General features: G+C 42.8%; 1 protein-coding gene across 1 annotated transcript in view; it reads left to right on the top strand.

Annotated features, from left to right (window-relative positions):
* GUCY2C (guanylate cyclase 2C) overlaps nucleotides 1-15032 on the top strand; it is a 96369-nt gene that overhangs the window by 59830 nt on the left and 21507 nt on the right. The window contains exons 17-19 of the mRNA XM_058191663.1: nucleotides 2612-2744; nucleotides 5364-5501; nucleotides 13549-13637. Coding sequence (XP_058047646.1) covers nucleotides 2612-2744; nucleotides 5364-5501; nucleotides 13549-13637 — 360 coding nt within the window. The remainder of the gene's footprint in view (nucleotides 1-2611; nucleotides 2745-5363; nucleotides 5502-13548; nucleotides 13638-15032) is intronic.

Raw genomic sequence — 15032 nt, 5'->3', positions numbered from 1 at the left:
ATTATTGCAATTAAAGCTGAAGTAGTCTTTGACAGGAAGGACATTACAATAGATGATTCTATGAGTTAAACTTAGGTCTTGTTGAAGGCGATGGAGTTCCAAGTTTTCCAAGCCCAGGATTTCAAGTCTAGTGGGATAAGGTATTTTGTTGTTTACAGAGGAATGGAGAACTCTTCTTGTAAAATATTTCTGGACACGTTCAATTGTATTGATGTCAGAGATATGGTGAGGGTTCCAAACAGGTGAGCTGTATTCTAGAATTGGTCTAGCAAATGTTTTATATGCTCTGGTTAGTAGTGTGGTGTTTTTGGAAAAGAAGCTACGCAAGATTAGGTTTACAACTCTTAGAGCCTTTTTTGCTATGTATTTGCAGTGGGCTTTGGCACTGAGATCATTTGACATGAAAACTCCAAGGTCTTTAACGGGATGGGGGTCATCTGTAAGGTAATGTCCATCAAGCGAGTACTTAGTGTTTGGGTTCTTTTTTCCTATATGTAAGACTGAGCATTTGCTGGTTGAAATTTGGAGTTGCCAAGTTTTAGACCAAGCGGTTAGATGATCAAGGTCTTTTTGAATGATAGATGTATTATCAGTGGTGTTAAATAGTTTGACATCGTCAGCAAAGAGAACACAATTACTTGAGATATGGTCACAAAGATCATTAATGTATAGTATGAAGAGTGTTGGTCCAAGGACGCTGCCTTGAGGAACGCCACTCTTGACAGGAACAGGATTTGATAGAGCATTGCCAATTTTGACCACTTGTTGTCTGTTAGACAGAAAAGCAGATATCCATTTGTGAAGGGGTCCTGAAATGCCGTAGGATTTTAGTTTTAGGAGAAGTTTATCGTGTACTACTGAGTCAAAAGCTTTGCAGAAGTCTATGTAGATTGCATCTATTGTTTTGCCTTGATCAAGATTTGTAGTCCATATGTTTTTACAGTGGAGAAGTTGTAAGTTGCATGATAATTTTTTCCTGAAACCAAATTGTTTATTGGAGAGTAGGTTGTTTGCTTCTAAGTGTGAGGTAATGGATTGGTTGATGATTGATTCCATGACTTTGCAGGTGACGCAGCATAGAGAGATTGGTCTGTAATTTTCGACTAAGCTGGGGTCTCCTTTTTTGAAGATAGGGATGACTGTGGCCAGTGACCAAAGTTTGGGAAGGGAACTGGTAGTGAAAGCTTTATCAAAGATTATGCTTAGGGGTTCTGCTATATTTCCTGGGAATCTATGTTTCCTGGGTTCTGCTATGTTTCCTGGGAATCCACTGTTTTGACTGATGTAATCTGAATTTATGGGCATCTTAAAAATGCATTTGCTTCCTGTTGGGTTGATAAGACTGATAAATCAAACAAATAATAGACATGTAGATGTACAATCCCTGCTGTGAGTGATTTCTCACTAGTGATTCTTAGTTGAATGCAGCCCTTGCTGCAGCAAGAGAAAGCACTGCTTGAATAATAATTCTTTGCCCTGACTTCTTTGTTCTCTTCTGTGTTTTGCTGCTGGGCACTGTTCTGTGGTACAAAAAGAGCAAGATAAGAGAGCTTAATTAAGGCCCAGAGATAAGACAAGACAATATAAAAAAGTGCTAAAATGGGACTGCCAGGTCTTTCTCATGATATTATCAATAATTAATGCAGACAAATCTGTGGGAAATATTTTTTTACTTTCCTCCCCATCCCTTACTGGTACTGACATTGGAAAAGGAAGCATCATTTTATTAGATGATGGCAGAAGAGAGAAAACAGGTAGAAAGTAGCAGTATTAGGCTGATCTCCATTCTGAAATGTAAAAGAGCAGATGTACTAGCAAAAAATATGCCCAAATTTGCCCTAACAGCTGAGCACTAATCTGCCTCAGTTTTCAAGCTTGTAAATGGTCCTTGTCTATATAACTTTACTGCAAGGTTTTAAGAGGATTGGTAGCTTCCTCTGGCTTTATTTCCCTTCCGATTCACGTCATTGGCTGGGAAGAAAGCTTGTCATCGGTCACTGTCCTTAAAGGGTAATGAAGGGTGCTTGGGCAACTGGCAGGGACAGAGGCTTCAGCTATCTTTCAGATGGGCTGAGTGATAAGATGCCATGTGAATGTACTTGATGCTGGTAACATGTCTTTCTGGCTTTTAACATTTCTGAATCTTATATGTATCATCTCAGCAAGCAAGTGTGGAATAATTCCATTAAATATTACCAATTGATATTTCCCAATCCAATTTGTTGCATAAGATTATCTTTGTCATTTAAAATTTTGTCAAAGTTATAATACGTATTTGAGAAATAGGTTGTAAGTCTTGCAAATCTGGGATATTTTCTTTACCTAGGGATTCATGCTTGGACCTCTACTGAATCAGAGCTTACATTAATTTTCAGTCAATATTTCTTTAACATGTTTTCATTTAGATATAGTGGGAACTACAAGTCCTAGAATTTCTTGCCAGCTTGGAGAGTAAAATAATGCAAGAAGTGTTTTCAGGTTAATGCTGTGATTGGGCTGGAGGTCTAATTACCATTGTCAAAAGCAAACTATACCACCTCTGCCCCAGTCTATCTCATATAATTGTTAGTAATGATATTATGCGTTTACCTTCTGTCACTCTGTTTCATAGGGAATGTCTTACTTGCATTCAAGCAAAACAGAGGTCCATGGACGCCTGAAATCCACAAATTGTGTTGTTGATAAACGCATGGTTGTGAAAATCACTGATTTTGGCTGCAATTCTATTCTGCTACCTAAAAAAGGTACTTAAGGGATATGGAAGAAACCATTTACTCTCTTTAAAAAAAAAAGCCCATGCTTTGGGAATGGGAACATAGGAAATGCGTCATATTGAATCAAATCATTGGTCCAGCTAATTCACCAATACTGACACAGACTGGCAGTTAATTTGCAGGAAGGGCTTTTTCCAGCCTTATGCAAAGATGCCAAAGCTTGTATATACTAGGACCCATTTACAAAGGATATGTTTGGCCATGAAGTTATGGCCCTTCATGATCACACCTTATGCAATAGGAGCAAGCATATTTTGTAGTAGGTAATGTACTACTTTTACCTACCTTTTGGTTTTTGAAGCAAAGAGGACAGCATGATGACAGTTATATTGCTAGGAATGCTGGCCTTTGTAGTCAAATCATATCTAGAAAATATAATGATGATGCAAGCGATGCCACTGAGACAGTAATGTGTTTCTTTAATGATTATATGTGATTAAATCAGGTTTTGCCACCCCTCTTTTAAAAACTGAGACAGCAAAACAAAATATTTATTGAAACATCACCTTTCTTTTAATTGCATCCCATATGAACTCACTAATATAATAAGAGACTTAATTACATCCATGTATCCTTAAACTGACCTTGATAACCTTTTTCTGTTTCAATAATGCATTAGAAAAGCTATAACTCCCTTCCTCTCAATCAGGAGGAAAGGAACTTTGCTATAAAGTCCTTTCCCTCCTCATTGAGAGGAAGGGAGTCATATTTTTTTCTAATTGCAAATACCAGGTAGTTAGAATGCTTTTGTCTGGCAGCCAGATCTCAAGTCTCCTCTCCCTTAGGGTTGGTTCAGTGTAGTTCCATGGAAAGTAGGCCAACTTTGTTTCTTAAATTATCTTAATCCTTTGAGAGATCTTTGTCCCATTGTAGACCGATCTGAATATTTCAGCAAATAAAATAACTAAGCACAAAATAACTAAGTGAAAGATGGTCTTAACATCAACTAATGAGTATTGCCTCCTATTGGACAAACAACCTTGGGAATTGAATTTGGCCTTCATATGCTCAATATGTAGAAAATCTGTAAGGATTCTTCTATTTTCCTTGTTACCTTCTGGGAGGAGGCTTCATGGTATCTGAAGCAGCCCATCCAGATTCAACCACAGGTTTGTTCCATACAGTATCAACCTTATGATCTCTCAAGCTTCCTCTTTCCGATATGTATTTAAGACGATAGTGATTAATATTATAAGTATTTATATGCTAGGGTGTAGTTATATACATATGTATGCAGGGGTGAAATGTAAAATTTGTTACTATGGGTTCTGTGGGCGTGGCTTGATGGTGGGGGTAATGTGACTGGGTGGGCGTGGCCAACTTTTTTTTTTTAACTTTTAAAAGCATTTTTTCTACAACCTCTTCGGCTGAAGAGGTTGTAAAAATGCTTTTAGAAGCCTCTGATAATCAGGCAACTCAGCTGGGATTGCCAGAGGAGCCTTTTAAAAGCATTTTTTTCTACAACCTAAAAGGGTTTTAAAGGGTTCTGACAATCCCAGCTGAGTTGCCTGATCGCCAGAACCTTTTAAAAGCATTTTTTTACAACCTCTTCGGATGAGAGTTTGTAGAAAAAATGCTTTTAAAAGATTCTGACAATCCCAGCTGAGCCGCGCGATCATTAGAGGCTTTTTAAAAAAACTTTTAAAAGCATTTTTTCAGCCGAAGAAAAAATGCTTTTAAAAGTAAAAAAAAAACAACCTCTGATGATCGCGTGGCTCAGCTGGGCATGGTGGGGGGGGCAGGGATTTTTGCTACTGGTTCTCCGAACCACCCACAGCCATCGCTAATGGATCGGGCAATCCAGTCCGAATCGGGAGCATTTCACCTCTGTATGTATGTATATAGCATATATATGTGTGTGTTATGTATGTATATACTTTTGAGAGCAGGCAACAGAATTTCATTTTTAATGTGCACCAGTGTGCCCACAGAAAAAGAACAACAATAACAGTTATCTTCTTCTGTTTCACAGACTTTCATAATGGAATGCTTTCAATGGGTACTAGACGTTTTTTATCTTTTATATCTCATTTTAAAAAAAATTAGTCACTTGAGTGCCTGTTTTAAGTAGAAAGTTAGTGTATAAATCAAATAAATCAAATTATTGATTGGATTAAATATATACAAATAAATAAATAAATTCTTCTTGACCCACTTTCAGAATGTAAAAGCAGTCTTAGTAGTTCTGACCAAAGACTTCTGTAGTTTAATTTTTAGGTTTCACAGCAGCTAATCAAATGTCTTGGACAACCTATATGCAGGATCCCTAACAATAGACAAAATTCTCTAATGTTACATCACTATTTCTGATACTGAATGTCGGGATGACTATCCATTGAAATCTTTATATTACATACACGCACATATACACACGCACATATACACATATACACGCACATATACACACATACACACACATACATATCTTTATATTATATATAAATATTATATTATATTTATATTATATATATATAATGATAAAACAATACATAGAATTAATGGAAGCCAAACCAATATATGAATAGATTAAATTCTCAGATGCTTGTCTGTCTACTCATATCTACTCATATCTTTTCTTCTGTAAATCAGATCTCTGGACTGCTCCTGAACACCTCCGTTGTGCTGATGTATCTCAGAAAGGTGATGTGTATAGCTATGGAATTATAGCACAAGAGATTATTCTGCGTAAAGAGACTTTCTACACTAACGATTGTCGGAATTTAAAAGGTAAACACGGTGCATAAAGAGAGGGGTGGCTACATGCTTATACTTTTTAAAAAAACAACAGATTCCCAGCAATAGAAACAGGAAAAAGATATAACACACATAATATAGCGAGAATAAATATTATAATAATTAACTGAAATGTAAGAAAAAGTAAAAAGAACTACAAAAGAAAAGTTCATTTAATATTAATTAATTAGAATTAATTAAATTAATTCAATCTTAAATGATTAAATTGAGACCATGTAGAAATATATTGCTTTATTATCTCATTTTTAGCACATTAAAACATATTAAAAAAGAGATAGCATAATTATATACCCAAACCAGTTGTTAATATTAGGAAGATGTTTACCTCATTTGCATGGGATTATCTTCTTTGCCATGCTCTACGCTAGGTCAAAACTTTCTGAAATGACTTATTCTATGTTTTAGCAATATTGTTCAATATCATATTTATGTCTTTAACTCTAATATTTTCCCCCAAAAAATGTTCCTATAATTTGAAATCAAAACAAAGCTACAGCTGGATAAAGTCAAACTATAACAATTAAAGAAGCTTCAGATTTCATGCAATGCTAGCACAAAAAATAAATTACCTCTTTTTAAATATTCTTTGAGGAATCCAACAAATACAAAATAATATTACCTGATGAATTAATTGCTTAAATCATCAGTACATTTTCTGTTTCTTAAATCCTGGAATTTCCAAGATTGGATATTTCAGTTCTTTATTTCATAGTTCATTTAGGTAACGGATATGAACTTTCAGCCTGCTTTTTCATATCAAATTGGATTGCTGGTTTCAGTTCAAGCACTGAAGCTCTTAAGGATTCTAAGCTTGCGGGTCCCTCTGAGGCTGCTAAAGGATCTGGGCCACACTGTTTAGTTTGTACAGGTTTCACCTTTATATTTTGACAAGCAGAAGTTATAGGTAAATGATATTCATAGCACAGTCTTTAGAAGAACCACTATAAATCAACTAATGCAAGTCAACTTCTTTGGCCTATGCATTTAGTAAAACATCTATCTTTTGATTTAGGATCAAAATGTTATCTATTAGTAGCCCCCAAAAAAGTGTCTAGCAACTTTCAAAGGCTGGGAATGAAGATCCCTGTTTAATATACCTGGACACTCCCCCTTTAACACGTTTCTGAATTTGCTTAAACCCCCCCCCCCCAAAATTCCCAATAATCAGAGCATATTGTGGTCAGCATTGTTGAGTGCATGTTTCTATGTATTCCAACAGGAAACTCAGGCAAATCTTTCCCCTCCAGTTCTCTTCTGTTTCACAGCTGCTCTTATGCTTTCTGTGTACTGAGAGTGAGAGAAGAAAACACAAGAGACAGCAATACATTACCCACTTCCTTTGTGTAGTTCCTTCTGGATTTATTCCCCAAAAACATGACGAATGAGTAACACTACAAAGAGGAAGGAGCTTAATGGCTGGATTTTGCCTAAATACCCCCTAGAGCGGAGTAATTTAATATTCACAACAAGAATGACCCAATGTTTTTCATTTACATTGATCTTGATTCTCTTGACATCAGTGGTGGGTTCCTACCGGTTCTGCCCAGTTCTAATGAATAGGTAGTAAATTTAGGGACTAGTTCTCCAAACTGGTACTAAGGGCAGCCTGGCCACGCCCCGAACCGGTTCCCTGGTCACTGCTTGCTCGCCCCCCTGACGCATCTGTCAGACGGTAAGATGACCAGAGCTGGGAAGCAGCTGACTGGCAAAGAAGTCTCTCAGCTGCCTGGCCACAGGGCGCCAAAAAGTCCTGTTCATGTGCAAAGATGGTGGCAGAGACCGGAGGTCTTTTTGGCGCCCTACACCAGCGGCTGGGTGGAAAAGAAGCCTCTCGGCTTCCAAGTTCAGCAACAGGCTCAGTCCTTTCACAGGGTTGCTTTTCTCCACGCCTGAGAAAGATCAAAAGGCGTGGTGCAGCCTTTAAGGAGAAAGTTGGCATAGCCGCCTAGACGAGGTAAAAGAAAATGAACCACTGAGGGAAGGAGCCTCCTGAAGCTGCCGGCGTTGCAGCCGCCCCCCTCCCAGCAGCTTGGAGCTCCAAGCGGAAGAGGTCCTCAGCTGTTGCGAAAAAGCGGTAGCTCCGGGTGCGCCACACCCACTTTATTCTCTTTGAGAGCAGCTTTGCAAAGCTGCTCTCAAAGAGAATGAAGCAGGCAAGATGCACCCGGAGCTGCCGCTTCTTTGCAACAGCTGAGGACGGAAGAGTTCTGTAATGTATTTAAACTTTAGGAGGGAAGTTTGGGCGGGAACTAGCACGTTGCTGATTGGTTGAAGCCTCAGCCTAAACAGTATTTAAAGAGGGGTTTTTGCCTGTTGTCTTTTGCTGGGATCACAATAAACTAAAGAGCTGTTGTCACTCACTGGTCTCCTGCCTCTTCATTGCCCAAACTTAACATTGGCGACGAAGGTGGGATGTTGAGGCAGTGAGATTGGGAAAAAGAGCTGAAGGAGCAAAGGAGTTCGCGAACCCAGCCAGTTTCAAGGGCGGATATTTAGCGATGTCCAGCTACACGCCGCCAGCGCCATTTGACCCAGCCAAGGAGAACATGGCTCGTTTCGAGTGTTTCCTCGAAGCAAACGAACTCCAAGGAGTCTCAGACAATCGGAAGCGAGCGTACTTCCTAAGTCATTGTGGTCCAGAGGTTTTTGATACCGCGGAGTCACTTTCAGAGCCAATGCCGGTACAATCGGTACTGTGGCAAACACTACAAACAACACTTCGAGCGCACTACGCACCGGTACCCTCAAAGTTCGTCCAACGGTTCGAGTTGAGGCAACGGGTACTGCGAGAGGGCGAATCGATAAGCGTGTACATGGCCGCGTTGAGGAAAGCCGTGAACCACTGTGAGTACAGAGATTTGGAGGACTCCTTACTCGAACAACTCATTTGTGGGGTCAGGGACATCCGACTGCAATGGCGGCTGCTGTCCAAGAGCAACCTAACGTTGGCAATAGCCTTGGACGAGGCCAGGGCTCATGAGATGTCCACCAAAGCGGCGGAGACCTTGCAAAAGCCGAACGCGCAGGGTGCTGGAGCGAAAGCAACACCGGTCCACAGTGAGGAAGTCCAGGCCGAATCGGAAGGTGAGGAAGAGGAAGAGGTTTTCCACACCGGGAGGCCGGAGAGAGGTGACCGGGACGAGTGCGTGAGTTGTGGGGGCCAACACCAACGACAAAACTGCAGATTCAAGGACGCGGTTTGTCGTGCAAAAAGAAAGGACACATAGCTCAGGCCTGTCGAGCCCCCCAACCTTCCCGTCAAAAATTCAAACCGACCAATCAGAGCACCGGAGCAGCGAAGCGGCCGGGGATTGGCTCATTCAAAAAGGGCGCGAAGTTAAACCAGACCACTGTGAGAGTGGGCCACGCATCGACACGACTAGAAAAGAAGATCTTTACCAAAACATACATTGAAGGGGTGCCGTGCCAAATGGAGGTAGACACCGGCTCATCAATCACAATTATGTCCTGGGACACCATCGTGAAGGACTTGCCAGCCATCGCAAAGCGCCAGTTACAAGCCCAGAAGCTGAGAGTGCAAGACTACCAGGGAAATCGGATCCCTGTTCGAGGGGTCACGTCCATCCAAGTCAAGTATGGACAGTTCAAGAAGACCTTGCCAATCACCGTAGTGGATGGAACTCTACCGAGTTTGCTAGGGCTAGACTGGTTCCGAGCTTTGGGCATGGGAGTGACCGGGGTCTACAGAAACGACGTCAACCTCAAGGATGAACTACTGAAGGAGTTCGAGGACGTCTTCAAGGACTGCCTGGGCAAGTACGTGGGGACCCCTATTTCTTTCAACCTAGACCCTCAAGTCGCCCCTATCCAGTTAAAGGCTAGGAGGGTCCCTTTCACCCTAAAGCCAAAGATTGACCGGGAGTTAGACAAACTAGTAAGCCAGGGAATACTAGTTCCCGTCGACCATTCAAAATGGGAGACACCCATAGTGACCCCAGTCAAACCGGACGGATCGGTCCGGATTTGTGCTGACTACAAGGCAACGCTTAACAAAGCATTGCAGAAAAGCGCATACCCTGTCCCAGTAGTACAACACTTGCTGCACTCATTAGGGCAAGGGCAGGTTTTCGCCAAACTCGATTTGGCTCAAGCCTACCAGCAATTGCCCGTAGATAGCAGCACAGCCGAGGCACAGACAATTGTCACGCACCGCGGCGCCTTCAAATGCATGCGACTCCAGTTCGGAGTTAGTGTGGCTCCAGGGCTTTTCCAGAACCTAATGGAGCGACTGCTACAGGGTCTAGATGAACTGGGGGTAAAACTGAGAAAGGTATTGGGCATTTTCAGGTCTGCTGGGCTTAAAGTTAAGCTTAACAAATGCCAAATTGGGGTAGAATCCGTAGAGTTCCTGGGATACCGAATAGACAGGGAAGGAATACACCCCACTGAGAGCAAGGTACGAGCCATTAGGAAGGCCCCAGCTCCAAAAAATAAAGCGGAATTACAAGCATTCTTAGGGCTTGTTAATTTCTATGCGGTATTCTTAAGGAATAAGGCAACAATAGCCGAACAGCTACACAAATTACTAGCAAAGAAAACTGTTTGGTCCTGGGGCAGAGTGGAGGCTAGGGCATTTGAGGGGGTAAAAAACCTTTTGTCCAGTGATAGCCTCCTCATCCAGTACAACGGCACGTTGCCACTAGTACTAGTTTGCGATGCATCACCATAGGGGGTGGGGGCTGTGCTCAGCCATAGATTACCAAATGGAACAGAAGCCCCTATAGTGTATTATTCCCGAACAATGTCCTCAGCTGAAAGGAATTACAGCCAGCTAGATAGGGAGGCATTGGCCATAGTCTCAGGGGTTAAGAAATTCCACGAATAATTATTCGGACGAGATTTCGAGATTGTCACGGACCACAGACCCCTACTGGGACTCCTAGCAGGCGACCGCCCAACGCCTGTTGCATTTTCTCCCAGGCTGACCCGATGGACTATCTTCCTGGCAGCATACTCTTACAAGTTGCTCAACCGCCCGGAAAAAGACTTAGGGCATGCGGACGCTCTTAGTAGATGCCCTTTACCAGAGACTATCGAAGACCCGACCCCGGGGACACCCGTCTTGCTCATTGACTCTTTGGACTCTGGCCCAGTCACATCTAAGGAAGTGGCTAGGGCATCGTACAGGGACATTACAATAAGGACTGTAATCGGTTGGGTGCAAAGGGGATGGCCCGCTGCACCGGGCGAGCGTTTCAAAGACTATGCCAAAAAACGATCGGAACTGTCGGTTCAAGGGGGATGCCTGTTATGGGGGGATAGAGTGGTTATCCCGGAAAAATTACGCGGAAATGTGTTGGAACTGTTGCATGTGGGACACCCGGGGATTGTAAGGATGAAGAGTTTAGCGAGGAGTTATGTATGGTGGCCCCTAATGGATAAGGACATTAGCGACAGGGTAGGGAAATGCCAGTCCTGCCAAGAGTCAAGGCCACTATCCCCTAGAGCCCCAATCAGAGAGTGGGAGAAACCCCAAGGGCCATGGTCCAGGATTCACATAGATTTTGCTGGGCCATTCCATGGGCAGACCTTTTTAATTGTAGTCGATGCCTACTCAAAATGGTTAGAAATCATCCTCATGAAAACCACAAGGGCTGAAGCAGTAATCACAGTCCTAAGGCATCTATTCGTAACACACGGCCTGCCCGACACCCTAGTTTCCGACAACGGCCCACAATTCACGGCAAACCAGTTTGAGGGGTACTTAGCGGAAGAGGGCATCAGACATGTCCTCTCGGCGCCTTTCCACTTGGCGACGAACGGACTTGCAGAACGTTTTGTTTGGAGCGCCAAGAAAGCGCTATCTAGGATAAGTCCAGGCGATTGGCAAACCAAAATCGATACTTTCCTAGCAGTCCAACATAGAACCCCCTGTGTGGCAACTGGCCGCAGCCCAGCGGAACTATTGATGGGCAGGAAACTCAGGTGCCCATTAGACCGACTAAACCCAACCTACACCCCAGACGGGTACAAGAGTACCCAAGAAAAAACTAGGGAGATGACAGCGGGTGACCAGTATGGGCACACAACTATAGCGAGGCCCAACATGGTTAAAAGGGACAATTATAAGCATAACCGGGCCAAAATCATACATAGTAGACATGGAGGATGGCAGGGTTTGGAGACGCCACATAGACCAATTAAGAAAACGAATACCAGGTAATACGGAAGCCAAACAGCCAGACCCTGACTACCAAATGTTTGAATATACAGCTGACTCAAACCCGAGGCGAGCGGAGGACTTATCTGATTCCGATGAAGTCCAGCGACGCCAAGCGTTTCCTCCTGAAAACAGCAGGGACGACTCTGCAAATAATCCAGGGCCGGATGGCCTAGAGGAGGAGCTGGGAGGAACAAACAGTCCCTCCGGCCAGCTCAACTCACTCCCAGAGAATGAATTGCGCAGGTCAGAAAGAGTTAGGAGATGCCCTGTCTACCTGCGTGACTACGTGGAAAAATAACTTGCAAATTTTATGTAAATAGGGGTACAATGCGTTCTGGGAGGGAAGGAGTGTAATGTATTTAAACTTTAGGAGGGAAGTTTGGGCGGGAACTAGCACGTTGCTGATTGGTTGAAGCCTCAGCCTAAACAGTATTTAAAGAGGGGTTTTTGCCTGTTGTCTTTTGCTGGGATCACAATAAACTAAAGAGCTGTTGTCACTCACTGGTCTCCTGCCTCTTCATTGCCCAAACTTAACAAGTTCGCTCAGGAGTGACGCCGGCAAGGAAGGCCTCTGGATCCTCCCCAAAGCCCAAGCTCTCTGGGACGGGTAAACAAGTGTCGGGAGGCAAAGGGGAGTAGACTCGGCCCCCCATGTGTTGCATCCCCCTCCCAGCCTTCAACAGTGCCTCCATACCACCAGCGTCTCCTGAAGCTGCCACCATTGGAGTTGTGACAGGGATTGGGGCAGCCTGGTAAGCTGGGCGCCCAAAAACAGTGCAGAGTTTCCCCACAGTTCCTCAGCTAGTCTGGCCTGCAGCTGAGTCCTCTGCCCTGAGCTGGCGGACGGAGGCACCCCTCCCCAGCCAGATCTTTCCGGATTTGACTTGGAGGAAAGCGTAGCTCATGGCTGCTACATTTCGCTGTGCTGGATGAGCGAAGAGGAAGAAACAGCCAGTGGAGAGCACAGAGCTGCTCCAGTCCAAGTGTTCTCTAGGTTAGTGGCTGTTTCTCTCCTTCGTTATTCTTTATGGGAAAGCGTTTGGCGCAGCACAGTGAAATTTAACAGCCATGAGCCGTGCTTTCCTCCAAGTCTCATCCGAAAAGCTCTGTGCAGAGAAAAGCTCCTGTTTCCTCTGCTGCCCACAGCGCTGTTTTCTTATTGCTCTATATACTATATGTAGTAACAATATGCATCAATTGCTCTTTGTTCCTCTGTTTACCCTAGCAGGAATTTTATTCTGGCATACCTCACAAAAAAAAACCAAAAAACCCCCCTGTCTATAGGTTTTTATCAAAGAATGAACAGGTTTATTCAGAGCTAGGCTTTAATCTATCTTTATTTATAAAATATTTCCTTGATGGTTTCTGTTTATCTACAACAGTTCTGTTCTCATGCTCTTAATCCTTTGTATCCTCCAAATATATTAGATTTCAAATCCCATTATTCCCAAAGAGGAGAAGATTAATGGGCATTTCCCCCGATTGGGCAAGCATATCCAATGTCTATATATATATGTTTTCTGAGGTTTTCACGGGTGTTTGTATGTAGGTCTTTGGTTGTTCGGGTTTTCTCCCGTGTAAAATTGGAAGTGTCTTGGCGACGTTTCGACGAAGTCTCATTCGTCATCTTCAGGCTTCAGCTTCGTGCTTCTGGGAGCGATCACACATTGCTCCCAGAAGCACGAAGCTGAAGCCTGAAGATGACGAATGAGACTTCGTCGAAACGTCGCCAAGACACTTCCAATTTTACACGGGAGAAAACCCGAACAACCAAAGACCTATATATATATATATATATATATATATATATATATCACATTTTCTCTCCCACTACAGAAAAACTTTATAGAGTAGAAAGCAGCAAAGAAGAACGACCATTCCGGCCAGATCTTTTATTGGAGACAGAAGGGGAGCGAGAGCAAGACGTACGTTCTAACTGAAACACGGGTCTATTGAGTGAAGTATATGCATGTCAGCTGAAATTAGAAAAATTGGCAAACAATATTGTGGGTCCATTTTTTTTTAATTTCACCATATAATGGGTTTCTGTTAACAACTTCATGGAGATCTGCAAAATGTAATTAACTTTTCTCCAAGTGTAATTCTTCTCTTAGTTGATTACCTCTGTTAGAATGTAGCTTGAGCCAAATTCCTACATAGCAGCTGGAGTTTAGAGTGCAAAAAGGGGCAATTAAAATGATGTTTTACAAACCTCAACAGACATGAAAGCAAACCCTTATATTTTTCTTGCCATATTTCTTCTAACAAATGACTTTTAACCTTGGCGCTTCACTGGGAAAACAGGCTTGGTAATATTTTCCTTTGGGGAGGTAAGAACAATGGGATAGTTATGCTACCAAATCTGGGCTACAAAACCTGGAAAACCATTAAATGACATCACAAGTGTTTTTTTTCTTCTAATTCTGCAGCTCATATCCGTAACCCTGTTCATTTATTCATTCCATTTTATATTTTTTTCCTGTTCATATATACACTCTATATCAGGGGTGTCAAATTCGTTTTCATTGAGGGTTCCATCAGAGTCGTGTTTGACCTTGGGGGGGCGGTGTGTGTGTGACCAGGGTGGGCATGGACAGCTTGATATCACTCATATCGGGGGTGCCTGTGATGGCCCAAGCACTCTGCCAGCGAAAACGGGCTCCCGAGCTCCGTTTCGGCTGCCGGCCTCCTGCAACCCTCTGACACTGAAAACAGAGTTTGGTTTTCACTGGCAGAGGATTGCAGGAGGCCGTGGCAGCTGCAAATGGAGCTCAGGAGCCCATTTTCGCTGGCAGAACCACTGTAGGCCGGTCCTTCGTTGTTTCCAGGGCAGCTCCAGAGGCCAGATCTAAGTACCCCGTGGGCCGGATTTGGCCCCCGGCCCCTGAGTTTGACACCCCTTCTCTATATGTACCCTTAAGGAATGACAGTAAAAAAGATGCAACAATAAAATCAGTGTCATTAGAACAATCAACAGTTAAAAGCCTAGCAGATGAGATACGTTTTTGCTATTTTTTATAATACTGACCGGGCTTGTAAGAGAGGTGGCTGCCCAAGTCAAAGAGCACAATCTATGTTTCAGTACCAAAAAAAAAAGGCCTAATAAAGTGTGCAAACTCTCCTACAATATCTTTAATTTCAATCCTCATAATATAATTCATATGGTGACCAGTGTGTTGTAGTGGTTAAGGTGTTGAACTAAGGGTGGGGAGATCTAGGTTCAGTCTAGCCTTAACGATGGAAACTCACAATGTGATGTTAAGCCAGTCACTTTTTCTCACCCCGAAGCTAACTCATGATTATAGGGAAAAATTGGAAGC

This window comes from Ahaetulla prasina, chromosome 7 (assembly GCF_028640845.1).
Source record: "Ahaetulla prasina isolate Xishuangbanna chromosome 7, ASM2864084v1, whole genome shotgun sequence".
NCBI classification, from domain to species: Eukaryota; Metazoa; Chordata; class Lepidosauria; order Squamata; family Colubridae; genus Ahaetulla; species Ahaetulla prasina.
This window is presented reverse-complemented; position numbering and strand designations above follow the sequence as displayed.